This window comes from Cervus canadensis, chromosome 2 (assembly GCF_019320065.1).
Source record: "Cervus canadensis isolate Bull #8, Minnesota chromosome 2, ASM1932006v1, whole genome shotgun sequence".
Classification (NCBI taxonomy): Eukaryota; Metazoa; Chordata; class Mammalia; order Artiodactyla; family Cervidae; genus Cervus; species Cervus canadensis.
In genome coordinates this window covers 94,659,324-94,686,281 of record NC_057387.1, presented here as the reverse complement: position 1 = coordinate 94,686,281, position 26,958 = coordinate 94,659,324, and the positions used below count along the sequence as shown (strand labels likewise).

At 44.1% G+C, this 26,958-nt stretch overlaps 1 protein-coding gene and 1 long non-coding RNA gene across 2 annotated transcripts in view; one reads left to right on the top strand and one right to left on the bottom strand.

The window, feature by feature from the left end:
* The window catches only part of LOC122437029, a 16,661-nt gene extending 10,021 nt beyond the window's left edge, over positions 1-6,640 (bottom strand). Inside the window, exon 1 of the long non-coding RNA XR_006268165.1 lies at positions 6,591-6,640. This is a non-coding gene — a long non-coding RNA (uncharacterized LOC122437029). The remainder of the gene's footprint in view (positions 1-6,590) is intronic.
* On the top strand, positions 6,248-26,958 carry NSUN4 (NOP2/Sun RNA methyltransferase 4). The gene is made up of 6 exons (XM_043461450.1): positions 6,248-6,424; positions 10,289-10,632; positions 15,331-15,485; positions 19,200-19,360; positions 25,632-25,756; positions 26,343-26,958. The coding sequence occupies exons 1-6, from the start codon at positions 6,332-6,334 to the stop codon at positions 26,617-26,619; spliced, it is 1,155 nt and encodes a 384-aa protein (XP_043317385.1). The 5' UTR covers positions 6,248-6,331; the 3' UTR covers positions 26,620-26,958.

Here is a 26,958-nt window from a genome sequence, read left to right as displayed (position 1 = left end):
AATCCCAAAGAAAGGCAATGCCAAAGAATGCTCAAACTACTGCACCATTGCACTCATCTCACACGCTAGTAAAGTAATGCTCAAAATTCTCCAAGACAGGCTTCAGCAATACGTGAACCGTGAACTTCCAGATGTTCAAGCTGGTTTTAGAAAAGGCAGAGGAACCAGAGATCAAATTGCCAACACCCGCTGGATAACTGAAAAAGCAAGAGAGTTCCAGAAAGACATCTATTTCTGCTTAATGACTATGCCAAAGCCTTTGACTGTATGGATCACAATAAACTGTGGAAAATTCTGAAACAGATGGCAATACCAGACCACCTGACCTGCCTCCTGAGAAATCTGTAAGCAGACGAGGAAGCAACAGTTAGAAATGGACATGGAAGAACAGACTGGTTCCAAATAGGAAAAGGAGTATGTCAAGGCTGTATATTGTCACCCTGCTTATTTAACTTATATGCAGAGTACATCATGAGAAACACTGGGCTGGAAGAAGTACAAGCTGGAATCAAGATTGCCAGGAGAAATATCAATAACCTCAGATATGCAGATGACACCACCCTATGGCAGAAAGTGAAGAAGAACTAAAGAGCCTCTTGATGAAAGTGAAAGAGGAGAGTGAAAAAGTTGGCTTAAAGCTCAACATTCAGAAAACTAAGATCATGGCATCTGGTCCCATCACTTCATGGCAAATAGATGGGGAAACAGTGGAAACAGTGTCAGACTTATTTTTTTGGGCTCCAAAATCACTGCAGATGGTGATTGCAGCCATGAAATTAAAAGACGCTTACTCCTTGGAAGGAAAGTTATGACCAACCTAGACAGCATATTAAAAAGCAGAGACATTACTTTGCCAACAAAGGTCCATCTAGTCAAGGCTATGGTTTTTCCAGTGGTCATGTATGGATGTGAGAGTTGGACTATAAAGAAAGCTGAGCGCAGAAGAATTGATGCTTTTGAACTGTGGTGTTGGAGAAGATTGAGAGTCCCTTGGACTGCAAGGAGATCCAACCAGTCCATCCTAAAGGAGATCAGTCCTGGGTGTTCATTGGAAGGACTGATGTTGAAGCTGAAACTCCAATACTTTGGCCACCTGATGCGAAGAGCTGACTCATTTGAAAAGACTCTGATGCTGGGAAAGATTGAGGGCAGGAGGAGAAGGGGACGACAGAGGATGAGACAGTTGGATGGCATCACCGACTTGATGAACATGGGTTTGGGTGAACTTCGGGAGTTGGTGAACAGGGAGGCCTGGCGTGCTGCGGCTCATGGGGTTGCAAAGAGTCGGACACGACTGAGTGACTGAACTGAACTGAACAGATTTTAATGTAACAAACAGACTATGAAAAGTTCTTGATATGGTTTCAGATTTCACATTGCTACTGCCTTAAAGGAAACTACCACTTGTCAAATTTTGGTGTAGTATCAAAGAATATTCATAGTTATCTTGAAAAGCTATAAAAATATACCTCTCTTTTCTAACTATATATTTGTGTGAGACTGGATTTTTTTATGTATACTTCAATTAAAACAACATATTACAACACACCGAGGAAGAATTTTGGCCACCTGATGTGAAGAGCTGACTCATTTGAAAAAGACCCTGATGCTGGGAAAGACTGAAGGCGGGAGGAGAAGGGGGTGGCAGAGGATGAGATGGTTGGATGGCATCATCGACTCAATGGGCATGAGTTTGAGTAAACTCCGGGAGTTGGTGATGGACACGGAGGCCTGGTGTGCTGCAGTCCATGGGGTTGCAAAGAGTCGGACATGACTGAACTGAACTGAGGAAGAATATCTAAGAATCCAGCTTTACTAAGCCAGACATTAATTTGCAAGAGACTTGTTTTTTTAATATATTTTAAAAATTTATTTTATTTGGCTGCACTGGGTCTTAGTTGCAGCATGTGGGATCTAGTTTCCTGACCAGGGATCAAACCTGGGCCCCTCGGACTGCAAACGCAGAGTCTTAGCCACCGGACCACCAGGGAAGTCCCTTTGCAAGAGATTTTTAAAACAATGCCAATCTTTTGACTAAACTTCTTTTAGGAAAATATAGTTATTTTTCATATAAATATTTATGGTAGCATGTAATGGGCTTATTATTATTTTTAATGAATAAATATTTTTAAAAATTTGTTTTAATTTCTAAGCTTGCAAATACTGATAAAGGAAACAAAATCTCAATAATTCTCAATAATCATTAAGATTTTATTTTTTTGGGATGGAAATAACCTTTACTTAACACAATCATTAAGATTTTAAAGGGGTCCCGAGACCAAAATGTTTGAGAATCATTGATCTAGTACAACCCTCTCCCCTTGTTCCCCCAATTTCTAGATGGGTAAACTGAGGTTTGGAGTGGGAAGGGTCCCTTCCCAGGGAGATTATGGCTGTGGTCCTGACACTCCATATTTGGTATGGAGTATACATATGGAGTAAGGTATACAGCAAAGTGATTCAGTTACACATATACATATATTCATTATTTTGCAGACTCTTCCCATATAGGGTATTACTATGAGCTTTTAAAAAAAAGGTCTTTCTCTATACACATACCTCCCTCTACTTTATGATTGCTAGGTTCCTGTAACAAACTTCTTGGGGAAACTGTTTACACTCACATCTCTGCTTTCTCATTTTTCACTCACTCATTCAATAAATATTTGAGAGCTAACTATGTACCATATACAGTACTAGGGGCTGATAATTCAACAATGAATTAAACAAAATCCTTGCTTTTAAAAATATACATCCTAATGATGGGAGACATCCAGAAAAATTGTCCAGAGCTTGTAAATGGGCTTGTAAATCCCAGAAGATAACTGGGTGATATTTTATTGTAGTGCTGGGGTATACCTTTAATTAACGGACTTTCCAGGTTGCGCTAGTGGAAAAGAACCCACCTGCCAATGGAGGAGACATAAGAGATGTGGGTTCAATCCCTGGCTTGAGACCTCCTGGATAAAGGCATGGCAAACCACTCCAATATTCTTGCCTGGAGAATCCCATGGACAGAGGAACTTGGCAGGCTACAGGTCCATAGGGTCGCAAAGAGTTGGACATGACTGAAGCAACTTAGCATGCATGCATACCTTTGATTGACTTCACATTACTAGGTAATCTTACAACTTTGTACCAATAGAGGTTAACTTGTAAAAAACTGATGGCAATGCAAATCCTGTCTGCAAGCAATGCAAATAATTCTTATCCATAGAAATGCAAATGAATTTTTGTCCACTAGAGATGGAATTTAATTCCCTCTGGTAAAAGAGTTAATCTCTAACAGTACAGTTTATTGCTTAATAGGATATTAGTGTTTCTGCAACTATTAGCAAATTCATTTCAGCATTCCTCTGGCTGATAATCCAAATCTCTGAAACTCAAATTCTTATTTGAACAAGTCTTACCATCTCACTGGTTCCCCCATTATTTAGGATAATAATGGTTAAGCAGTTTATGATGATGAATAAAGTCTTTGGCATGTGTTCATTTTATAATTTTATAAGTTATGTTTTTAACCTTTTGAAAATTATTTAGCAGACTATAAGAAAATAAATACATATCAGGTGACAAGTCATAAGAATAACACCAGGGTAAGAGGACAGCTATTAACTGGTGGTGTCATCTGTACTATTATAGATAAGGCCAGTCAACAAGTTCTGTACTTCTCTCTCCTCTGTAAGTGGAATTCATCCTTTTCTCTCCATCTTCACAGCCACGACACAATCCAGACCATGATCTTCTCTCATCTGATCTCTCTACTTTCCTCCCATCTGCACTGATCATTGGCTATCAGATGATCATTTTAAAAAACAATTATCTGATCATGTCCCTCCTCTTCACTGGCTCCTATGGTGAAGTCAAGTTCTGCAGGGTCTCAGTTCAGTGGCTCAGTCGTGTCAGATTCTTTGCGGCCCCATGGACGCACACCAGGCTTCCCTGTCCATCACCAACTCCCAGAGCTTGCTCAAACTTATGTACATCAAATCGGTGATGCCATACAACCATCTCATCCCCTGTTGTCCCCTTCTCCTCCTGCCTTCCATCTTTCCCAGCATCAGGGTCTTTTCCAAGGAGTCAGTTCTTTGCATCAGGTGGTCAAAGTACTGAAGTTTCAGCTTCAGCATCAGTCCTTCCAATGAATATTCAGGACTGATTTCTTTTAGGATGGACTGGTTGGATCCCTTTGCAGTCCAAGGGACTCTCAAGAGTCTTCTCCAGCACCACAGTTCAAAAGCATCAATTCTTTGGCGCTCAGCTTTCTTTATAATCCAACTCTCACATCCATACATGACTACTGGAAAAACCACAGCTTTGACTAGAGGGACCTTTGTCGGAAAAGTAATGTGGCCTGAAGCTTACAAAATTCGGGAGACCGTCTTTTTAGAAAAATACAAAAATTAGGTATGTGCCTTGAACGGGGGAGGACAAATGACATGTCCTGAAACTTCAGCTTCATTGCAAAACCTCCTCAGCAGCCTCGTTTTTCACTACCTCTGGATCTCTCTCCATACAAGTTCTGCCTAGAAGGCTCTTCTTGCCTCATTTTGCCTACCTAACTACTTCATGAGAAATAGATGGGGAAACAGTGAAAGCAGTGTCAGACTTTGTTTTTTTGGGCTCCAAAATCACTGCAGATGGTGACTGCAGCCATGAAATTAAAAGACACTTACTCCTTGGAAGGAAAGTTATGACCAACCTAGATAGCATATTAAAAAGCAGAGACATTAGTTTGCCAACAAAGGTCCATCTAGTCAAGGCTATGGTTTTTCCAGTGGTCATGTATGGATGTGAGTTGGACTGTGAAGAAAGCTGAGGGCCGAAAAATTGATGCTTTTGAACTGTGGTGTTGGAGAAGACTCTTGAGACTCCCTTGGACTGCAAGGAGATCCAACCAGTCCATCCTAAAGGAGATCAGTCCTGGGTGTTCACTGGAAGGACTGATGCTGAAGCTGAAACTCCAATACTTTGGCCACCTCATGGGAAGAGTTCACTCATTGGAAAAGACCCTGATGTTGGGAGGGATTGGGGGCAGGAGGAGAAGGAGACGACAGAGGATGAGATGGCTGGATGGCATCACTGACTCAATGGACATGAGTTTGAGTAATCTCCGGGAGTTGGTGATGGACAGGGAGGCCTGGCATTCTGCGATTCATGGGTCGCAAAGAGTCGGACACGACTGAGCAACTGAACTGAGCTGAACTCTTTCTGTACTCAACAATCAGTTCGCAGTCCTCCTTGATCCCTCAACTGGGTTAGGGGAATTTAGAGTCTTTCCTAAAGCTACAAGCATTCAGAGGGAGCCACCATTCTCTGCGAATGACTGCTCTTTTTCAGACCCTCAAAAGATCCCTGGAGAAGGAAATGGCAACCCACTCCAGTATTCTGGCCTGGAGATTCCTATGGACTGAGTTGCCTGGTGGGCTACAGTTTCAGTCAGGTCAGTCACTCAGTCGTTTCCGACTCTTTGCGATCCCATGAATCACAGCATGCCAGGCCTCCCTGTTCATCACCAACTCCTGGAGTCTACCCAAACCCATGTCCACCCAGTCGGTGATGCCATCCAACCATCTCATCCTCTGTCATCCCCTTCTCCTCCTGCCCCCAACCCTTCCCCGCATTAGGGTCTTTTCCAATAAGTCAACTCTTCACATGAGGTGGCCAAAGTAGTGGAGTTTTCAGCTTCAGCATCAGTCCTTCCAATGAACACCCAGGACTGATCTCCTTTAGGATGGACCGGTTGGATCTCCTTGCAGTCCAAGGGAGTCTCAAGAGTCTTCTCCAACACCACAGTTCAAAAGCATCCATTTTTCGGCGCTCAGCTTTCTTCACAGTCCAACTCTCACATCCATACATGACCACTGGAACAACCGTAGCCTTGACTAGAGGGACTTTTGTTGGCAAAGTAATGTCTCTGCTTTTTAATATGCTATCTAGGTTGGTCGTAACTTTCCTTCCAAGGAGTAAGCGTCTTTTAATTTCATGGCTGCAATCACCGTCTGCAGTGATTTTGGAGCCTCCCAAAATAAAGTCTAACAGTTTCCACTGTTTCCCCATCTAGTTCCCATGAAGTGATGGGACCAGATGGCTACAGTTTAGAGCGTCGCAAAGAGTCGGACACAACTGAGTGACTAAAAACAACAACAACAGCAACAGATCCCTAGCTGGGCGGGGTTTGCACTCGCTTCGTATCGGAGGGCGGAGCCCCAGGAGAGAGTCAGCCGTAACTCTTCCCCCTTTTCGTCCACAGTGGGGCACACCACCTCTCCGGAACCTGAGCGTCTGCTTTTGCGGTTCCGGTCGGAATTACAAAGCGGCGCACGCCGACATGGCTGCGCTCGTAGTGAGAGGTGTTCGGGACATGCTGAAGCGTGCGGACTTTGCGACGGTCCAGCGGAGACAACGACATAAGAAGAAATGGGTAAGGTCCAGTGACGGCAGCCTTTTACCGCCGCCCCTCGGGAAACTTCTCCAGCCCTGTCACATCTCGCACCCTCAGTTAGTTTCGCTACTCCAGCGCCTCTGGAACGCTTTGGGTCACCTTTCCCCCACCCTTCAGGCGGCGTGACTGGGTGCTTCCTTCTCACCTCTTTAGTGTTCGCCTCTATCCGCCTTTTTATTTCGTCACAAGTCTTCGGCTGCCCCTCTAGTTAGGTCTGCGGACTCCAGACTCCGCCCCTCTAAGTTACGTCATCACCCCGCCCTCATTCTTTCAGTTCTGTCACGCCTCTCGTTTCCCGGCACTTGGTTTCCTTCCCTGGACCCCCACTAACCTTTCCACTTCCCTTCCTCCCTTTCCCCGTCCCTCCCCTTTTCTCCCCCCCCCGCCCTCATGATCTCCTCTCTTCCTTTACTCCTAGACCTTCCTGCCCCGCCGTTCTCTCCGCTCGGAAAGTGACGTAGCGACTTATCCTTCCCTCCCGGGTCTCCGCTGCCCTCCGGGAAAGGATTCAACCCCATTGCTCACCCTCGAGCTGCCTCTGGCTCCCGGGAAAGGTTATAGCGACCATCCTCCAGACCTTTCCCCACAACCAGGCAAAAGGTGCAGCGACTCCTCCCACCTTATGGGCTCACCCCACTTGTCCAGAGCTCCTTTCTCTGGCCTCACTTGTAGCCCTGGAATTTCTTCCCTAGCCGGCCAGCCCTCCTCCCTACCCCGACCGATTCTTTCCCCGCCGCCACCGCCCTCCCCAACCCCGCAGGCTCTTCTGCGCCCAGGGGAGTGTTGTTTTGAACCCTGTTCTCCACACCTAGGAAGGCCCTCCTGCCGGGAGCCTATCCTGTCGGGTTCGTCCCCTCCAAGTCCTTGTGTTGAGCGGTTCCGCCTTGTGGGGTCACCCCCTGCCCGTCAGCGGAGCGCTCATTGCAGCTGGATCAGTCCTCCGAGAACACCACGTCCCTGTCCCCGAGGCCCTTACATAGACCAGCACAGTTACCTCTGTTACTATGGTGGATACCCTCCAGCCCTGGTAACCAACCCGATGACCTCCCCTCCCCTCACTCATGTGCCTTTGGAAACTGGCCCCATGATTTCACCTCCTCTTACTCATAGGTCCCTGGGAACTGGGCTTGTAATTTCACCTCCCCTTGCCCATCGGCATGTGGAAACTAGACCTATAATTTCTCCACCTCCTCAGAGGGTTTTGGGTACTGGGGCCATGACCTCTACTCTGCTCTCTTCCTGGTCCTCAGGGAGAAGTTACAATGATCCTCCTCTTTGCTCAGCATCTTCCCCACCCACTGACAACTTTTACCATGGCCATGTTAAGCATCTAGACTCTCATGAACCTAAACCACAGCTTGACCCGACTTTTGGGAAAAATTATTGTGGCTCCCCACTTCCCTCTCAGCCAGGCACATCTAGTTCTCCCAGCTCACCTCAGGAGGGCTCTTATCACTATTCCCATCTTCCCCCAGAGGCTCACATACCTGCCCCTGGGAACCCTTTCTATGCCATCCACCTATCCCCTGGGAGTACTGGCAACCCCCAGTTACAGGATTTGAGGAAGCCTTGCTTTGAGTCCATTTATTCCTGGGAGACTGGTGGTAGCTCTTATCTCCGAATAACCCCAGGTGCTATGATTTCTGGTCCCCCCTGTCCCCAGGAACCACCTCTTCCCCTGTCCTCCCACTGTCCTTGTTCTGCCTTCTTCCCTTCACCTCCAGGCAACCAGTTTATGAATCCACCCCAGTCACCCCCCTGCAGAAGCTGTAAGGAATCCCCTGTCTCTGTGCCCGTTTGTCCCCAAGCAAAGTCTCCCAAATCCTCAGAGGTAAAACAACCACGTTCTCCCCACAGATGTCACTCCCTGGTCACCCAGCACTCTCCTGACCAGACCAGGGCCCCCAAGCCCAGCTCCTCTCCTCCACCTCCCTCCCACCCTTCTGGCGTCTCTGGTCCTTCTTGTATGGTGACAACCATCACAACTTGCTCAAATTCCTGCCCCAAAGAACTTCCCCAAGGGACTACTGCACCCGCTGTGGTTCCCAGAACCCTCAAAACAGTTATCCCTGCTTCCCTTCCCCTTCGCCTTCCTTGTGATCCTGTCTTACCCAGTAGTTATGCTCAGGCCGGCCCCCGAGGACCCCTCATAGGACCCCCCTGCAGTACCCATGTATATTCCATGGTTCCCCCCACCCCCGATCCTGGCCTAGTCTCTGGTCTCCTCAACCAATGCACAGGTCCCCTTCAGTGTCATAACCAGCCTGTGGTGCCCCCTGGTGGCACCTATAGCACTCCCCGGGGCCCACTCCAACCTCATCGCCAGCCTGTGGTGCCTCCTTGTTCTACCCACATCTATTCTTTTATCCCTTTGAGAACACCCTTTGACCCCCAAAATTTACCCATTGCCCCCAGAGCCCGGGGTCACCTTGATGCTATGCCATGTGGCCTCCACGTCTACTCCATGGCTTCTCGAGACTCCCACAAGGAGTCCTCCCAGATTCCCTACAGCTGTCCTGTGCCTTCAACCAAGAGTTCCAGCTGTAGTACTAATGCCAGTTGTAGTTCAACTTTGGTTATTAGTGAATGCCAGTGTAGTGACAGCAACAACGCCCACCAAAGCGCAAGCTGGAGCCAGAGTGAGAGTGCCCATGACCCTAGCACAACTTGGACTCAAAGAAAGACTTTCCATCTTAGCAGAAGTTGGAGTGGGAGCAGTAATACCCAAGAAAGCACAAATAAAAACCAGGAAGAGAGTCCTCCACGTCTTGAAGATCAGGGCCAGAGTGAAAGTACCCAACCTAGCAAAAGTCAGGGCCCGATCAAGAGTGCCCTTCGTAACAGAAGTCGGAGCCAAAGCAAGAGTCCTCACCATGGCAGAAGGCAGGGCCAGAGCAGGAGCCAGAGCAAGAGTCCCCACCGTGGCAAAAGTTTGAGACAGAGCAAGAGTCCCCACCGTAGCAGAGGTCATGGTCGCAGCAAGAGCCCCCACCATAACAAGAAATGAGGGCAGAGAAGGAGTTCCAAGCAATCCGAAAATCAAAGCCAACCCAAAATTCATAGACAGTAACAGGGCTGCCAGCCATAGTAAGCATCCCGGCTGTGGCAACCAGGGCCAACTTGTGGACTCCTCAGCTTTTCTCTTTCGACCTATTTCTGTACTCCTCAAGCCTGACTCACGCCCCTCTCTGCTACCTCCTTAGCAGTCATTCTGTACGTCCCCACTTTGATTCACACTTCAAGGTTTCTGTGAGCTCTTCTCATCCCACCTTCCTGGAATCTGGGAACTTTCCCCAAATGACCCTCAGGCCTGTGATACTGAGCATTGTGGTGTCAGTCACTGCATGACCTTTAGGTAAGTTACCCTCTCTTCTCCACCAAATGTAGAAGGTTGATATTTTTTGTATCCCACTGCTCCGTCTCTTATGGTGCTCATCTAAACTAGGAGATGTGAAAGTGCTTTAGAAAATGGAAGGACTATTCAGAAAGAAAAAAATGTCTTCCATCTTTAAATCTGTTCTTTGCCCAGGGTCTCTATAGTTGCTACCAACCTTCTATAGACTTACCTCAAGAGTCCTCTCCTAGGTCTCAAGGAGTGCCCTCATTTTTGGTGACACCCACATGCTATTGTGAGAGCTAGAGTTTACTTTCACAACACTGAGTTAGAAAGGCCACTACTTTTCTCTCATACACTTTTTCTCTGGCAGGCAGAGGCACGATGCGAAAGCAGGAGTGGGCACTAGCTGGATCCATATTTGCCCCAGCACTCTAAGGTGGTGGTGGGCTCAGGCAGTAAGGGGATAGAGGACTGGAAGACCTATAAGCCTGTTCTCTTTCTTCCAGGCTTCCACAGAGCCCAAATTTCCTGCTACTCGACTGGCTCTGCAGAATTTTGACATGACCTACAGTGTGCAATTTGGAGATCTCTGGCCATCGATCCGGGTCAGTCTCCTCTCAGAGCAGAAGTATGGTGCACTGGTCAATAACTTCGCTTCTGGGGATCATGTGAGTGCTGAGCTGGAGCAGCTGAAGGCCAGGGACTTCGTGAATGAAGCTATCTTCCACCGGGAACCAGAGCCTGAGAATAGCCAAACTGCTGCTCCATCCCCTGCGTCCTGGGCTTGCAGTCCAAATCTTCGTTGTTTTACTTTCACCAGAGGGGATGTCAGCCGTTTCCCTCCTGCCAGGTAGGATCTGGAGCATGGCTGGCGCTGTGCTGAGTGTCTGCTGGAAGTATACAGGAAGAGATGAAGCTCTTGTCCTGTTTAATAGGAATCCTAATATTGCTAATATTTACTAAGTGCTTATACATGCTGGGCCTTACCTCCTTTTGTTCTGTCAACAGTCCTCTGAGGTGGATAATATTACTGTTTTTCTTTTATCTTTGAGGAAACCGAGGTGCAGAGAAGTTAAGGTACTGACTTCTGTAGGTCCTTTAGGTAGTAAGTGGTGTAGCTAGTATTTAGACCCAGGCAGTCTGACCCCAGTACCTGCACTTTGAGCCTGCTCTATGCTACTTCCTAAGAAAGGAAAAAAACCCACACTTCTTATATGAGCACTTACTGCACCCTTTCTAGTTAAAATGTGTGTTATTTACAATTGCTTTCTTATTTTGCCCCCATCAAAGAGAGTAGGACAGGTAACCTCATGAAACCAAAGAAGTGGGCCTTGTCTAGGAAATAGGGCTTGCTTAGGAACACAAAGTTAGTATTAGACTGGGGAAAAGAAAGGAGACCTTCCAGACATCTTATCCAATGCTCAGATGTATATGAATTTGAATGAAAAAAGATTCTGTAATAAAATGCTAAATTGTGTTAGAAATTGAGAAAAGGAGAGCTCAGTGGTAGTTGCAGGATGTGGGAGTTGATCTTTGAAGGATTGTTTCTTTCATTCAGCAAACATTGTCTACCAAATGCCAGGCACTCTGAAGTGCACAAGTCCCCATGGAACTTGCAGTGTAGTGAGGGAGATAACTGTTAACTATTTATGGTTGTGATAAGTGCTACAGAAGAAAAGTACAAGATGCCATGAAGTCTTATATTTAGAAGATCTAGTGCTGAGGAAGTGAAATTTAAGCTAATACCTGAAAACTGAATAGGAATTAAAACTGGTGGCATGGGGTTGGGGATGGGAGTGTGAGGCTACAGAAGAAGGCTGTGCTGGGCTTAGTCGCTCAGTCATGTCCAAATCTTTGTGACCCCATTGACTGTAGGTTGCCAGGTTCCTCTGTCCATGGGGAGTCTCCAGGCAAGAATACTGGAGTGGGATCTTGCCAACCCAGGGATCAAAGCCAGGTCTTCCGCCTGCAAGGAGGGTTCTTTACCATCTAACCAGATAAGGAAGGTTTTACAGGCCATATGGGATTATGGACTTTTTCTCTAAAAGGAAGAGGGAGCCATGAAAGGGTTTTTTGTTTGTTTGTTTTGTTGTCGTTTTTATTTGGCATCTGGGATCTTAGTTCCCTGACCAGAGATTGAACTCATGCCCCCTGCAGTGGAAGTACAGAGTCTTAACCACTGGCCACCAGGGAAGTCCCAGCCATAAAGGTTTTAAGCTGGAGAATGACGTGATCAGATTTGAATTTTTAAAATATCATTCTGGCTGCTGTGTGGAAAATATGTTGGAGAGAGGCAAGGCTAGAAATGGGGTTGTAAATTAGGAGTCTTTGCAGTAGTCTTAGCTGCTGGTTTGAAGGAAAACTGTATGCTTAAGAGAAGTAAGAGATGAGGCTGGAAAAGTACATGGGAAGCCATGTATAGGAATCTTGAATTCCAGGAGTTTGCAGGCTGGGGAAAGGGGAGTTTCCTGATGGTCTACGGTTGCTTATAAATGACTGGAATACCAGGGCTGGGTAGCTTCATACTGTGTGCCTTTTAGTATATATTGCTGTAAATGGCCAGTATGTGTTCTAGAGAACCACTGAAGAGGGGTTCAGAGCAGAGGAAAGGAATAACAGAGTGGTTATAAGCATGGGCTTTGGAGTTAAGGGAACCTAGATTTGAATCCTGTCTTTACCACTTATTGATATTAGATAATATGGGGCTTCGCTGGTTGTCCAATGGTTAAGGCTCCAAACTTTCATTGCAGGGGCCGCCATGTTGATCCCTGGATCCCTGGTTGGAGAAGTTCCTCATGCTATGAAGTGCAACCAAAAAAAAAAAGACAGGTGGCATTGGATACCTGAGCCTTGGTTTCGTTATCAGGAAGATAACTTGGAAAGTAATGACAGTAATAGCTGACAGTATAGCTCACTATGTGCCAGATACTGTTTTAAGCATTTGACTTCTGTTAATTTGTTTCATCACACTAATCCTATCTGGTACATACTCATTACAGATGAGGAAACTGAGGTACAGAGAAGTTGAGTAATTTGCTGAAGGTCACACAACTGATGAGCAGGTGGGCTGGATTTGAGATCCAGGTAGTCTGGCTCTAGAATCTGAGTTCTCCTGCCTCATAGAGTTGTGGTAAGAATTAAATCAAATGATGCATATTAAAAACCAAGTATAGTCCCTGCAATATAATACTCATACATAGTATCTCTTACTGTTGATGTTATTGCCATCAAAGTTGTGTTTCAGGAAGATGGTTTAGTCACAGTAAGGAGGGGATAGATTGGAGCAGGGTTAGAGGCCAGTTTGGAGGCCCTGGCCTTAGGCAGATCCATGGAGTAAGACCATGTGGTTTCCTTAGTTGCCTGAGGACACCCTGAGAGTAGGGGGAAAGCAGCTCTCTGTATTTGAGTTTTTCCCTTCTTGTCTTGATGGATTCCCTGTAAATGAAGGGGATCTTAACCTCTGGGAAGTTCAAAAATGTATTCAGGGAGTCCAGGAACCTCCAGAAATCGAAAAGTTGTTTTGCTTTTCTTTTTAAAATTTTAATTGCAGGATAATTGCTTTACAATGTTGTGTTGGTTGCTGCCATACAACAATGTGAATCAGCTATAAGTATACTGTGCCTTTTTTTTTGAAAGAGATATTGTAACTTTTAACCGATTCTCAAAACTATGAACCGCCCCCCCCCCAAAAAAAAAAGGTTGAGTAATGCTTCTTAAGGAAAGGAACTTAAAAAAAATAAATTAATAAAAGGAAGGAACTTGATAAGAATGGATTTTGTGAGCCAGTACTGCTATGATAGCAATTCTATATTTTTCTGTGATTTCTCGTCTTTCTCCTTTGTGAGGTACAAGGCACACAGTTTCACAGACAATTCAAGTGTGAAAGGATTGTAGTTCTTGTAGCTGATCCTCGATGGTGCTGTGTCTTATGTCTTGTCACATCTTTCTCCCAGAGCTTTCCTGTCAGGGCAGCAGGGACCCAAGTTTTCTCTCTCCTTGAGACTGTCCCCAAAGGCTGTCCATGCTGAACTGTGTCTCAGGCTGAATGGCTGCACCGCAGTTGCCCTTATGACAACTGGGAGTGCGGAGTCCTTCTGTGACTGTTATGTTGTTGTCGTCCCCCTCTACCCTAATGATTGCTGCCTCTATCTGTGTGTCACTAGCTCTCACTTGGACTCTCGTAACAGTCTTCTGACTGGTGTCTCTGTTTCTAATTTGTTCTTTCTAGCCTACCTAGCTTTCTAAAACTCTCACTAGCCGATCATGTGATTTTCTTTAAGAATTTTTGATAACTGCCTACAGGTTATAGTCCAAACTTGATATGTTACAACCTTGGCCTCTATCTGCTTTCCAACTTCAATCTCGTGTACCTTGTATTTCTCAGTTCAGTTCAGTCGCTCAGTCGTGTCTGACTCTTTGCAACTCATTGAACCGCATCACGCCAGGCCTCCCTGTCCATCACCAACTCCCGGAGTTTACCCAAATTCATGTCCATTGAGTCGGTGATGCCATCTAACCATCTCATCCTCTGTCGTCCCCTTCTTCTCCTGCCCTCAATCTTTCCCAGCATCAGGGTCTTTTCAAATGAGTCAGCTCTTCACATCAGGTGGCCAAAGTATTGGAGTTTCAGCTTCAACATCAGTCCTTCCAGTGAATACTCAGGACTGATCTCTTTTAGGATGGACTGGTTGGATCTCCTTGTATTTCTAACACACCAGATTTCTCACCGTGTCTGAAAGAAGCTAAGAGTTTGGTTCTGTGCCTTTGATTTTTTTGTTTTCTTCTGCTCAGAATGCACCTCTTCCCCACCCCACTCCCTTTTTTTAACCTAATGAAAGTCCATTCCTTCATCCAAACCTAAGTCAGATAATTTTAACTCTGACAGGCACAATGAATGGCATTCTTTTCTGAACCCAGAAAGAACTTTGTATCTCAATATGTAACCTAATAAAACTGAGTTCCTACCACATGCCATTCACTGTTTCGGGTGTTGGAGATGTTATAATGAACAAAGCAAGACAAAGTCTCTACCTTCACTCTAATAGGGAGAGAGAGAAGGAGAAAAACACACACACACACACACCTATACTTAACAAAGTGAATAATAAGTACTTTAAAGATAGATAGATAGGAGTAGGGGGCTGCTATTTTCAGATAGAGTGGTCAGGGCATACCAGTGCCTCTTTGGTGAGGTAACTTTCGCGGAGGATCTGAAAGAAGTGAGGAAGCAAATGAGGTATATTTGAAGGAAGTATGCTGCATGCAGAAAGCAGAAAAACTACAAAATAGGAGTATGCGTGGCTTAATTAAGGAATAGCAAGATGAGTAGTGTGGCTGGAATCGGGTAAGTTGATTTCTGTTTTAAAAGGCTGCTCTGGCTGTTATGTAGATGAATGAGTGAGTGAGTACATAACTGAGGGTGGGTGGGAGAAATGAGTTTTTGCTACATAGAGCTCAGTAATCCCTGAGGGTATGGACTTGAGACCTTGACTTCCAGTGGGTCTCCTGACTTTGGCTTTTCACTCTAAGGTGGTCTCTTCTCTTCTAGGCTTGGCAGCCTGGGTCTCATGGATTACTACCTGATGGATGCTGCATCCTTGCTGCCTGTCCTGGCCCTTGGCCTGCAGCCTGGTGACACCGTGCTTGACCTGTGTGCAGCCCCTGGGGGAAAGACATTAGCATTGCTTCAGACTGGCTGTTGCCGTAAGTCAGAGGGCTGGTGTCTTAAGCATGGAGGCTCCCTCTCCCTTCCTCTCCCTCCCCCAGTCAGGGGCTCACTGAATATGATGAGCTCTCTGGTCCAGGTCAGAGGTAGGGTAATACTTGCTAAGCTGGGTTTTTTTCCTGTTTGCAGTGACTTCCTCTCTTTCTCTGTCAGGTGGCCAAGTAAGACTGCCGAACAGAGCAAGGTCTTTGAAAGCAGATTAAAGCAAAGCCCTGATTAATCTACTACATGACACTTTTCACCCCTCTGCATCTGTTCCCTTTGTCTATAAATTCCATTTTCTTAGCCTGACAGCTGAAATGATAAGATCTGGCCACAGTAGTCCTTTAGAGCTTTCATATGTCATTCTTCCCCAAGCTTTATGTGCTTCAGCCATATCCTGCTACTCTTTGTTGCCTGAATAAGGCTCTTCTTTTGCTCATGTTGTAGATTGTCTCTGGAATACCCCCATCCTATCACCCTCTTAGCTCTCAAGCCTCAGCTCAAGTGTGCCACCTCCTGGAAGTCTTCTCTCATGATCTCTGCTGGCCAGCTACAAAGTGTGTCCTCTGTCTCCTGTGCCCTCACACCCTGGGCATCACCCTTGAAACAGTTAGTACATTAGCCTTGCATCAGAGGATAATGGGTATACATGTTCTTTCTCCCCAAGATAAGGAGTTCCTTGAGGACAGGCCTAAGACTTAGTAGTATAGCTCAGCCTGGGCTTTGTTCATTGTAAATGTTCATTTCAGCCATCCATTTGCTGACATCCTGCCTTAATATAAGCAGTATTTTTATCTTGAGAAAGATTCACAAGGAGGCTGTGATTTTTATTTATTCATTGATTCATTCTTGGCTGTGCTGGGTCTTTGTTGCTGTGCATGGACTTTTTCCAGTTGTGGCAATTGGGGTCTACTCACTAGTTGCTGTGCTCAAGATTTTCGTTGCAGTGACTTTTCTGGTCACAGAGCATAGGCTCTTGGGTTCATGGGCTCAGTAGTTGTGGTACACGAGCATAGTTGCCCCGCGGCATGTGGAATCTTTACCCCGTGACCCCTGCGTTGGCAGGCAAATTCTTAACCACTGGACCACCAGGAAAGCCAGAAGGGTGGGGATGGCTGTGATACTGATCATGGAGCTCAGCCAGGCTTCTTTTGCCATAGCCTTTTTTGTTGGACCTGGACCCTTCTTTTCCAGTTCTTATCAGTCGACTTGCACAGTTTGAATTAGCTTCCAGCCTCAAGGTAGGCCCTACAGGTGATTCAGAGAGGTACTATATTTGATTTCCACATTCTGTAAGTCCAGAGGGAATGAAGAAATGTTGATATGGCTTAATGGGTCCAATCACCCTAAGCCGGGCTATGCTGATCTGACTGAGTGCTGTGAGAATCCATCAGAAGGGGGAATGGATAAGGTGGAGTTTCTTGGATGAGGAGGAACTGGAACTCAGAAGAGGAAGAAGGGCCAAAGAGAAGTAATTGAGAGTTGCTTTTCCAAAGGAGTTAGGGATAGGTCCAGAACTGGAACCCAGATTTTCTCTTCTCAATTGATATCCTGCTGCAAATTCCTCTTGAGCAGAGAATCCGATTTTGACTTCTTTGAGTGCCCTCAAAAATTAGGACATATTTCTTTGTGGGGAGACTAAAGTGGTTCACTCACTAGATAAAAGTATGTACTCTCTAATTCTTCACCGCAGTGCCCACTGCTCTCTTTCATTCCTTGACTCCGAGGCCAGGTATCAATTGCCATTTATCATTATGCTCATAGTAATATTTTTCTTAGAGCCAAGAGTGAAGTGAAATATTTCTTAAACTTGTGTCTATCACAAAAGGGAAAATTAAAGCTAGGTGGTGAATCATTCAGGATTAGCTTGGTTGTATACAATAGAAAAGTTAACTAACTGACTTAAAGAAGAAATGTTTATTTTTCTCTTACGTAAGAGAGCTGGAATATAGGCAGTCCAGGACTGGCATGGAGGCTCCACAGTTATCAGGGTTTCTTCTTTCTTTTTGCAACCTATTTTATTGCTGTCTTCCATCCTCAGGATTGCCTCATGCCTCCAACATGACTGCTTGACTACTGGAAATCCAATCATTACAGTCAAGTTCCAGACAGGAAGAAAAGCCTGGACAAAAGAGGCGTATCTCCTGATTGTATCAGCTTCTTTTTATTTATTTATTCTTAATTTTTAAAATTTATTTTTGACTATACTGGGTCTTTACTGCTGTGTGGGTTTTCTCTCATTGCCACTAGCAGGGGGCTACTCTCTAGTTGTGGTGCATGGGCTTCTTATTGGAGTGGCTTCTCTTGTTGAGCACGGGCTCTGGGGTGCGTGGGCTTCGGTAATTGTGGCACATGGGCTTAGTTGCCCCTCAGCATCTTCTCAGATGAGGGATCAAACCTGTGTCCCCTGCATTGGCAGGTAGAATCCTAACTACTGGACCACCAGGAAAGTCCCTGTATCAGCTTCTGTTTTTTATATATAATTTTTATTTATTTTGGGCTGTGCTGGGTCTTTGTTGCTACATGGGCTTTTCTCTAGTTGCAGCGAGCAGGGGCTACTCTCCAGTTGTGGTATGTAGGCTTCTCATTGCGGTGGCTTATCCTGTTGCACAGCACGGGCTCTAGGGCACACAGGATTCAGTAGTTGTGGCCTGTGGTATTAGTAGTTGCGGCTTCTGGACTCTAGAGCACAGGTTCAGTAGTTGTGGAGCAGGGGCTTAGCTTCTCCATGGCATGTGGGATCTTCCTGGACCAGGGATTAAACCCATGTCTCCTGCATGGCAGGTGGATTCTTTACCACTGAGCCACAAGGGAAGCCCTGTATCAGCTTCTTTTAAACATCTTCCCAGAAGTCCCACACAATAATTCTGCCTATAACTCACTGACCAGAACTTAGTCTTATAGTTTTACTTAGTTGTAAAAGGAGGCTGGGAAATGTAGTCTTTTAGGGAATATTGCTCCCCTCTCTCTCAAATAAAATTGGAGTTCTGTTACTAAGGAATTGTTGTTTAGTTGCTCAGTCATGTCTGACTCTTTTTTCCCTCATGGACTGTAGCCCTTCAGGCTCCTCTGTCCATGGAATTTTCGAGGCCAGAATACTGAAGTAGGTTGCCATTTTTTTCTCCAAGGGATCTTCCTGACCCAAGGATTGAACCCATGTCTCTACGTGTCCTGCATTGCAGGTAGATTCTTTACAGCTGAGCCACTGGGGAAGCCCATACTAAGGAATGAGTAGAATTTAAATTAGGGGTAAATAATATGTAGTATCTACCAAAGATGAAGCGAAATGCATATTTCAAGAAAGGTGAGAGAGAGCATATTTTTTAAAGAAATAAATGTTTTAACCTAGTCTGCTTTGTCTTATTTATATAACCTTTCTGGGTTAAGTTGGTGTTTGCCTTTGCAGCCCCTACTCCAGAGTGTCTAGTACTGTGCTTTGCATATAATAAATGTTTCTCCTCCACCTGCCCCTGCCTGGGGGGTCTGCATTGATTGGCTATGCCTGAGAATTTGTCTGACTCTCCATCAGCACCATTGCTGGTGGGATGCTTCGTTGTGCAATGGCCTCTGAAGTTTCTTTATTCCTGCAGGCATAAGATGTTCCTACTACCCAGAATGTCTATAGATTCAGTGCAATTCCTGTCAAGAGTCCAATGGCTTTTTTTTTACAGAAGTAGAAAAAACAATTCTAAAAATTTATACTCCCACAGGTAATCTCGCTGCCAATGATCTCTCCACGTCACGAATGAGCAGGCTACAGAGGGTCCTTCACAGCTATGTGCCACAAGATGTCAGGGATAAGAATCGAGTTCGAGTCACATCATGGGATGGCAGGAAGTGGGGAGAATTGGAGGGGGACACCTATGACCGGGTGAGTGATTCCTGACCTGGGACATCCAGCTAGCCAAACCTGGCATTCCCTCCTGGTGCTAGGCCCTGAGCAGGTAGGATCTAGCCATATGTATTTGAAGATGTAGGGCTGATTGTGGACCTGGGCAACTCTCTCCTTGGGTGATGTGGTGAAAACAGCCATCTGCAGAACTGTCAGTTCAGCTTAGATGACTGCCTACTATCTTGATTAGAGGGAACAAAAAGAGTTTGAACCTGTCTGGATGGAAAAAAATTAATTAGGCTTATTTTATTTCACTACTCACTTGGCTGCACAGTAACCCTCATTAAAGTAGTATGATTAAGCTCATTTTATTTAGTTTTGAATATTAATACAGTACATGATGTTAAATGCAGAAGGCTCAATATGGTATCTGGAGAAAAGTATGTTTCCTTCTTAATCCTGCCTCACAGCTGTCTACTTCCTCTCCCTACATATTGTCTATATTTTCTTCTGTATCCCCTTAAAATATTTTCTTTGTGTATATACAAATATAAATGTGTATATAAAAAATAATAGGAATGGTAGTGTATTATGCTTACTATTCTGAAGTTTGTATTTTTTTTTTTAGTTAATAATATGCCCTGTAGTCAAACTTTTGGTTTTGTTTTTGGGGTATGCTTGCTGGATAACAGTTTATATGTACTTAGAATATTGACAGAGGTTACTGAATCACTCCCTGTGAAGGCTAAGTCAGTTTCACTTCTACCGGTAATGAATAAGGGCACTGTTTCCTCGAGTTGTCCAACTTTTTGGTTTTTGCCAAACTGAAGCATCTAATTACATTTTTGTTATGAATGAAGAGGAAAGTAATTTTACATCTTTAAGTTATTTGTATTTTCTTTTATTTATTATTTTTTAAATTATTTGTTTTTATTAGAGTATAGTTGCTTTACAGTGTTGTGTTAGTTTCTGCTTTACAGCATGGTGAGTCAGTTATGTGTATCCCCTCTTTTTTAGATTTCCTTCCCATTTAGGTTACCACATACCATTAAGTAGAGTTTCATGTGCTCTACAGTAGGTTCTTATTAGTTATCCGTTTTATACATAGTAGTATATATACGTCAATCCCAGTCTCCCAGTTTATCCCACCCCTACTTCCCTCCGGGGCCTCCCTGATAGTCAGTTGGTAAAGAATCTGCCTGCAGAGCAGGAGACACCAGTTGGATTCCTGAGGTGGGAAGATCCGCTGGAGAAGGGATAGGCTACCCACTTCAGTATTCTTGGGCTTCCCTTGTGGCTCAGCTGGTAAAGAATCCACCTGCAGTGTGGGAGACCTTGGTTCGATTCTTGGGTTGGGAAGATCTCCTGGAGAAGGGAAAGGCTACCTACCCACTCCAGTATTCTAGCATGGAGAATTCCATGCACTGTATAGTCTATGGGGTTGCAAAGAGTCGGACACGACTGAGCGACTTTCACTTTCACTTTCCCTTCCCTTCTTGGTATCCGTAAGTTTATTCTCTGCACCTGTGTCTCTCTGCTTTGCAGGGAAGTTCATCCATATCATTTTTCTAGATTCCACGTGTAAGTGATATTTTATTTGTTTTTCTCTTTCTGACTTACTTCACTCTATATGACAGCCTCTAGGTTTATCTATGTCTCTGCAAATGGCACAGTTTCATTCCTTTTTATGGCTGAATAACGTTCCATTGTATTAATACGTGTGGGAAGGTTCCCCTGGAGGAGGGCATGGCAACCCACTCTCGTGTTCTTGTGGGCTTCCCAGGCAGCTCAGCAGTAAAGAATCTGCCTGCAGTGCAGGAGAGGAGGGTTCGATCCCTGGGTCGGGAAGATCCCCTGGAGAAGGAAATGGCAACCCACTCCATAGTCTTGTCTTGGAAATCCCATGGACAGAGGAGCCTGGCAGGCTACAGTCCACGGGGTTGCAAGAGAGTCTGACATGCCTTAGCAATTAAACAACAACAACAGTGTATATGTACAACATCTTTATCTATTCCTTCATTGATAGACATTTAGGTTGCTTCAGTGTCTTGCCTATTGTAAATAGTGCTACAATGAACAATGGAATGCATGTATCTTTTGAATCATGGTTTTCTCTGGTTATATGCCCAGGAGTGGGAGTGCTCGGTCATATGGTAGTTCTGCTTCCCAGGTGGCTCAGTGATAAAGAATCTGCCTGCCAGTGTTGGAGATAAAGGAGAGGTGGGTTCAATCCCTGGGTCGGGAAGTTTCCCTGGAGAAGAAAATGGCAACCCACTCCAGTATTCTTGCCTGGAAAATCTAATGGATAGAGGAGCCTGGTGGGCTACAGTCCATGGGGTCACAAAGAGTCGGATGCGACTGAGCGACTGAGTACACACACACACACACACACACACACACACACACACACACGCAGTAGTTCTGTTTTTCGTTTTTTGAGGAATCTCCATACTATTCTCCATAGTGGCTGCACTGATTTACATTCCCACCAACAGTGGAGGAGAGTTCTCTGTATTTTCTAATCAGCACATTCTAAAAATATTTATTTAAAACACATACTTCTAAATATATAAAATATATGTAGCTATTGCCTTTGTGTTGTCATCTGACACATTTTTCTCTTCTGTTCAGTTCTTACCATCTTGCCTCAGCCACTCTAAGACATGGAAAGAAAGACCAAGGCTTATAGAATCTTGGATAGCTTGAGAGACCTACTTCCCATCTGTGTAGGAATCCCCTATTCAGCCTTTTTGGCACACAGGCAGCAGAGTAGAGGGAGCGTAACCTCTGCTGTTGACCTAACTTGTTTTTGTATCACAGAGGTGTCACTTACTGACTTTGAGACAGCTGCTTGATCTTGGTGAACTTCAGCCTCTTTGTTTGTAAAATAGGAAATGATTATTATGAGGATTAATAATGAGCATATCCAGGGAAAGTGTCAGTACATCAACTGGCCATGAAGATTAGACAGGTAGTAGCCATCATCATTATTCAGCCTGTGCTTGCATACTTTCAGTGACAGGGGCTCACTCAGGTTTTGTGGTTGAACACCTTTGCTATTAGAAAAAATTCTTTCTCCTACTAAATTAAAATCTCTAGATTTTATGGTATATGGCTGAGTTCAAGGATTCTAGCGTCAGACTGCTTGGTTTGGAATCCTGGCTCCATCACTTATCAGCCAGAGAAGTTAATCTTTCAGTTTAAGCTTCAGTTTCTTCCTCTGTAAAGTAAGGATAATATTAATGCCTATCCCATAGGTGATAGGAATGCATGTAGAATGCTCCTGGCATATAGAAAGCATTTAATAATATTGTCATCATCACAGTCCCTTTTATTTTTATTATTTCCATTCATTGATTCCAGCTATGCCTTCTATTACAATGCTCTGCCTCCCATTTCATATGAAAGTGCTTCAGATGTTTGAAAACAGCTTTAATGTCCTGAAGATGTCTTTGTTAATTTGTTGATCAAATAGTTGTGTACTACATACTGTGTTAGGCAAGTGTTAAGCACTTCAGATTCAAAGAAGAATACTATCTCAGGACTCCATACACTCTTGGTAATTTCATTTCTCCCAGAGCTCTACCTGGCCATCAGCTGGAGTGCCAGAGCTCTGCATTTTCATGGCAGGGTACCTACCCATCTCCCCACTTAACAGCTTTCCTTTTATATATGTTGCAGTTGTACCTTTTCCAATCTCTTTATATTAAGCCTTGTTAAATAACTACCCTTTAGATATGTCTCTCATATACTCCCTAGAATTGGGTTTTGTTTTTTGAACCAATCTGTAAATTTTTCTCTTTTAAAACAATTGATGTCCCTGATATATTTGGTTTTGGCTCTGTCAAAGTATTTACTCTGTTTGTTTTACTTACTGTTTATTTCACTGTGTAATCTCTTAAATGTTTTTTATTTAGGAAGGTTTATTTTAATTCTACATTAGATAATTTTAATCCTGCCAGCAGGCATATGGAAAAATGCTCAACATTGCTAATTTTTAGAAAATGCAAATCAAAACTACAATGTGACTTCTCACTGGTCAGAATGGCCGTTATCAAAAAGTCTACAAATAATTGAGACTTTCCTGGTGGTCCAGTGGTTAAGACTCCACGCTGCCAATGCACAGAGTGCAGATTTGATCCCTGGTCAGGGAACTAAGATCCCACATGCTGTGTGGCATGGCCAAAAAGATTAAAAAAAAATTGTCTATAAATAATAAATGCTGGATAGGTTGTAGAGAAGAGAACCTTCTTACATGGTTGGTGGGAATATAAATTGGTGCAGCCATTATAGAAAACAGTATGGAGGTTTCTCAAAAAACTAAAAGTAGAGTTGCCATAGGATCCAACTATCCCACTCCTGGACGTATGTCCAGACAAAACTAATTAGCAGCATTATTTACAAGAGCCAAGACTTGGAAGCAACCTAAATGTCTATTGACAGATGAGTGGATAAAGAAGATGTGATACATATATTAAATGGAATATGCCTCAGCCATAAAAAAGAATGAAATAGTGCCATTTGCAGCAACATGGATGAACCTAGAGATTATCATACTAAGTGAAGTAACTCAGAGAAAGACAAATCTCTTACAAGTGGAATCTAATAAAAAAAGATACAAATGAACAAGATGGAAACAGATTCACTGGTATAGAAAACAAAGTTATGGTTACCAAAGGAGAAAGGGATGGGATAAATTAGGAGTTTGGGATTAGTGGATGCAAACTACTGTATGTGAAATAGATAAACAAGGTCCTGGGAGTTCCCTGCTGGCCTAGTGGTTAGAATTCTGGGCTTTCACTGCTGTGGCCTGGGTTGAATCCCTAGTTAGGGAACTGAGCACCCACAAGCCACACAGCACAGCCAAAAGAAAAAAGGAACAAGGTCCTACTGTATAGCACAGGGAACTATATTCAATATCTTATAATATACTATAATAGAAAAGAATCTGAAAAATAATATATATATATATATATTTTTTTTACTGAATCTCTTTGCTGTTTAACAGAAACTAACACAACGTTATAAATCAACTATACTTCAAATTGGAAAAAAAAAAAAAGAAGCCATCAGCTTCAGCTCTGGAATGCCTCCTTGGATTTGTACTCCTGATTTTTCTTTGGCTTCTACAGATTTTTCTAATTTTCTTTGAGCTACGTATTTTAAAATATTGACTATTTTTAAAATGTATTTTATCTATCCTTTTTAGGTATTTTGTATTACAAGGGTTTCAGGAAACAGAGGGTATTGTCATATGGTTTCTAAATATCCCAGTGACCCTTCTCTGAGCTTTCCTATCCCTTCTCTGAGCGTTCTTATTTAATTAATGTCTCTTTTTCTGAACGCTAGTCCCATCACATTTCTTGAGATATGACCTGACCAGAGTACAAGGTAATCATTTATCTTACTCTGTGTGTGCTGTATCAATTCATGTAGCCAAAGAATGCATCAGAATATTGAACCCTGGGTCGTTACTAATTTACATGGAATTTCTGCTTAACTGAAAATTTACAGATCTTTTCCATAGATAATTTTTACTTTTTTTGAAATGTAAATATAGGACTGGTTTTTTGGGGGAGGTGAGGGCTCTTTTTGTTTTGTTTTGCTGCCCATCAGAGTAGGCTTTTAATAAATAAATGCATGACTTTATTTTTGGCTGTGCTGTGTGACTTGTGGGATCTTGGTTCCCTGACGAGGGATTGAACTCAGGCCCTGAGCAGAGAAAGTGGGGAGTCCTAACCACTGGACCGCTGGGGAATTCCCCAATAAGTGAATGACTTTGCATCTCTCACTTTAAAACTTTTCCACATTGATAATTAGCCTCCAACTAATAAAAATAAATGGAAAAAAAATAAAACTTTTCCACGTTGAATATGACATTGTTTTAGAATAAGATAATTTTGAATCCTGATCCTGTTACTCAGTGTATTAGCTACCCTTTGGTCATTATGTCATCTGTAAATTGGATGTTTTCATTCAAATAGCTAGGTATAGAGTCAAGGACAGAGCTCTGAAACACTGAAGACTTCTTTTTAGGTTGATATCAATTATTTAATTACAATTATTTATATGTTGGTTTTGGTTTTTTGACCAGCCATAAGTATACCTAGATGTACTATTTTCCCACTCTTTATTTCACAGTTGTCCACCAGGTTAAGGTGAGAAGCTTTGTCAGGTACTCTGCAGTTGGGGGATGGGCCAAGGCAGCACTCTGCAGAGTCCTCCAGGTCAAGGGACTAAAATAGCCCTGACCTAAGGAAGAGGAGCCTGTAAGGAGCTCTAATATTTCATCTTTTACACTTCTGGGCAGGTGCTAGTGGATGTGCCTTGTACCACAGACCGCCACTCCCTTCATGAGGAGGAAAACAACATCTTTCAGCGTTCGAGGAAGAAGGAGCGGCGGATGTTGCCTATGTTGCAGGTGCAGCTTCTTGCGTGAGTAACAGATTTACAAAAACTCAGGACTTTGGGAAAGAGTGATCTGGGAATCTGGGGCGCTAGAAGCTGTTGCCAAGACCATCGCCCGTAGAAGGGTTTTCTGTTTGGGAATCTGTCTGAAGGAGACAAACATCACAGGATGGTCTTACTCTGGGACATAAAAACTCTGTGTGGTAGAAATACATAGTAGGATGAACTGCACAGATTCACTTTTACCTCCAGGCTAACCCTTAACCCTATGTCAATGATTAACACAATTTTGAAATATATACTGAGGTCAAGGCTCTGTACAGCTGGGATAAGAACTCGATTCATAGCCAGTATCAGAGTTTGGTCTATAACTGGAGTCAAAGATCAGGTGGCTGTTTCAAGACAGCTTCTGGAGGAGAGCCCTTGGAGTAAGGTTAGGTTGCTCTCTGCTTTAAGAACAGCTTTTCAGATGACGTCGCTGTGGAAGGCATGCAGAGGCTAACACAGTCACCCATCCCACAACTGGCTCCCCAGTCCTTCCAGCTTCTTCTGTTGCCCTTCTGCTTCTGTGAAGCTCATTAGTTACTACCACTCTCTCTCTCTCTGGTTACAGGGCTGGACTCCTTGCCACCAAACCAGGAGGCCACGTTGTCTATTCCACCTGCTCACTTTCACATTTACAGAATGAGTATGTGGTGCAAGGTGCCATCGAGCTCCTGGACAATCAATACAGCATCAAGGTTCAGGTGGAAGACTTGACTCACTTCCGAAAGCTTTTCATGAACACATTTTCTTTCTTCCCATCCTGCCAAGTTGGGGAGCTGGTAATCCCAAACCTCATGGCCAATTTTGGGCCTATGTACTTTTGCAAAATGTGTAGAATGACGTAGCATTGCCCTGTTCCTGAAGTCCTGGTGTAGGAAGACTGGGTGTACTCTTGTGGAGACCAGTGGTTAATCTCCATCCCATTCAAGCCTTTCTATAGATGGTTTTCAGCAGTAGGAAATAGGAGTTTTTCTGTCCTGCTGTCCAATTGTGGAGCATCAGCAGGTTTCTAACTCACTTATTACACCCCACTTCCAATCCCCGCTCCCCATCTTTGAGCCTGTGCTAAAGGTTCCTGCCCCACTAGGGGTTTAGGAGGAGGAACCAGTGATGCTGTAAACTTGGGAAGAAGTGTTTAGCCAATAAAATTGTTGAAGCTCCATGGAGCTGGGGCTGAAGTTGGG

What these genes read in the sequence shown, in the direction of transcription:
- NSUN4 (XM_043461450.1), top strand. Translation starts at nt 6,332, where the DNA reads ATGGCTGCGCTCGTAGTGAGAGGTGTTCGGGACATGCTGAAGCGTGCG. An exon ending in AACGACATAAGAAGAAATGG is followed by an intron (nt 6,425 to 10,288) that starts GTAAGGTCCAGT and finishes TCTTTCTTCCAG; the next exon opens with GCTTCCACAGAGCCCAAATT. An exon ending in TTGCAGGTGCAGCTTCTTGC is followed by an intron (nt 25,757 to 26,342) that starts GTGAGTAACAGA and finishes CTCTGGTTACAG; the next exon opens with GGCTGGACTCCTTGCCACCA.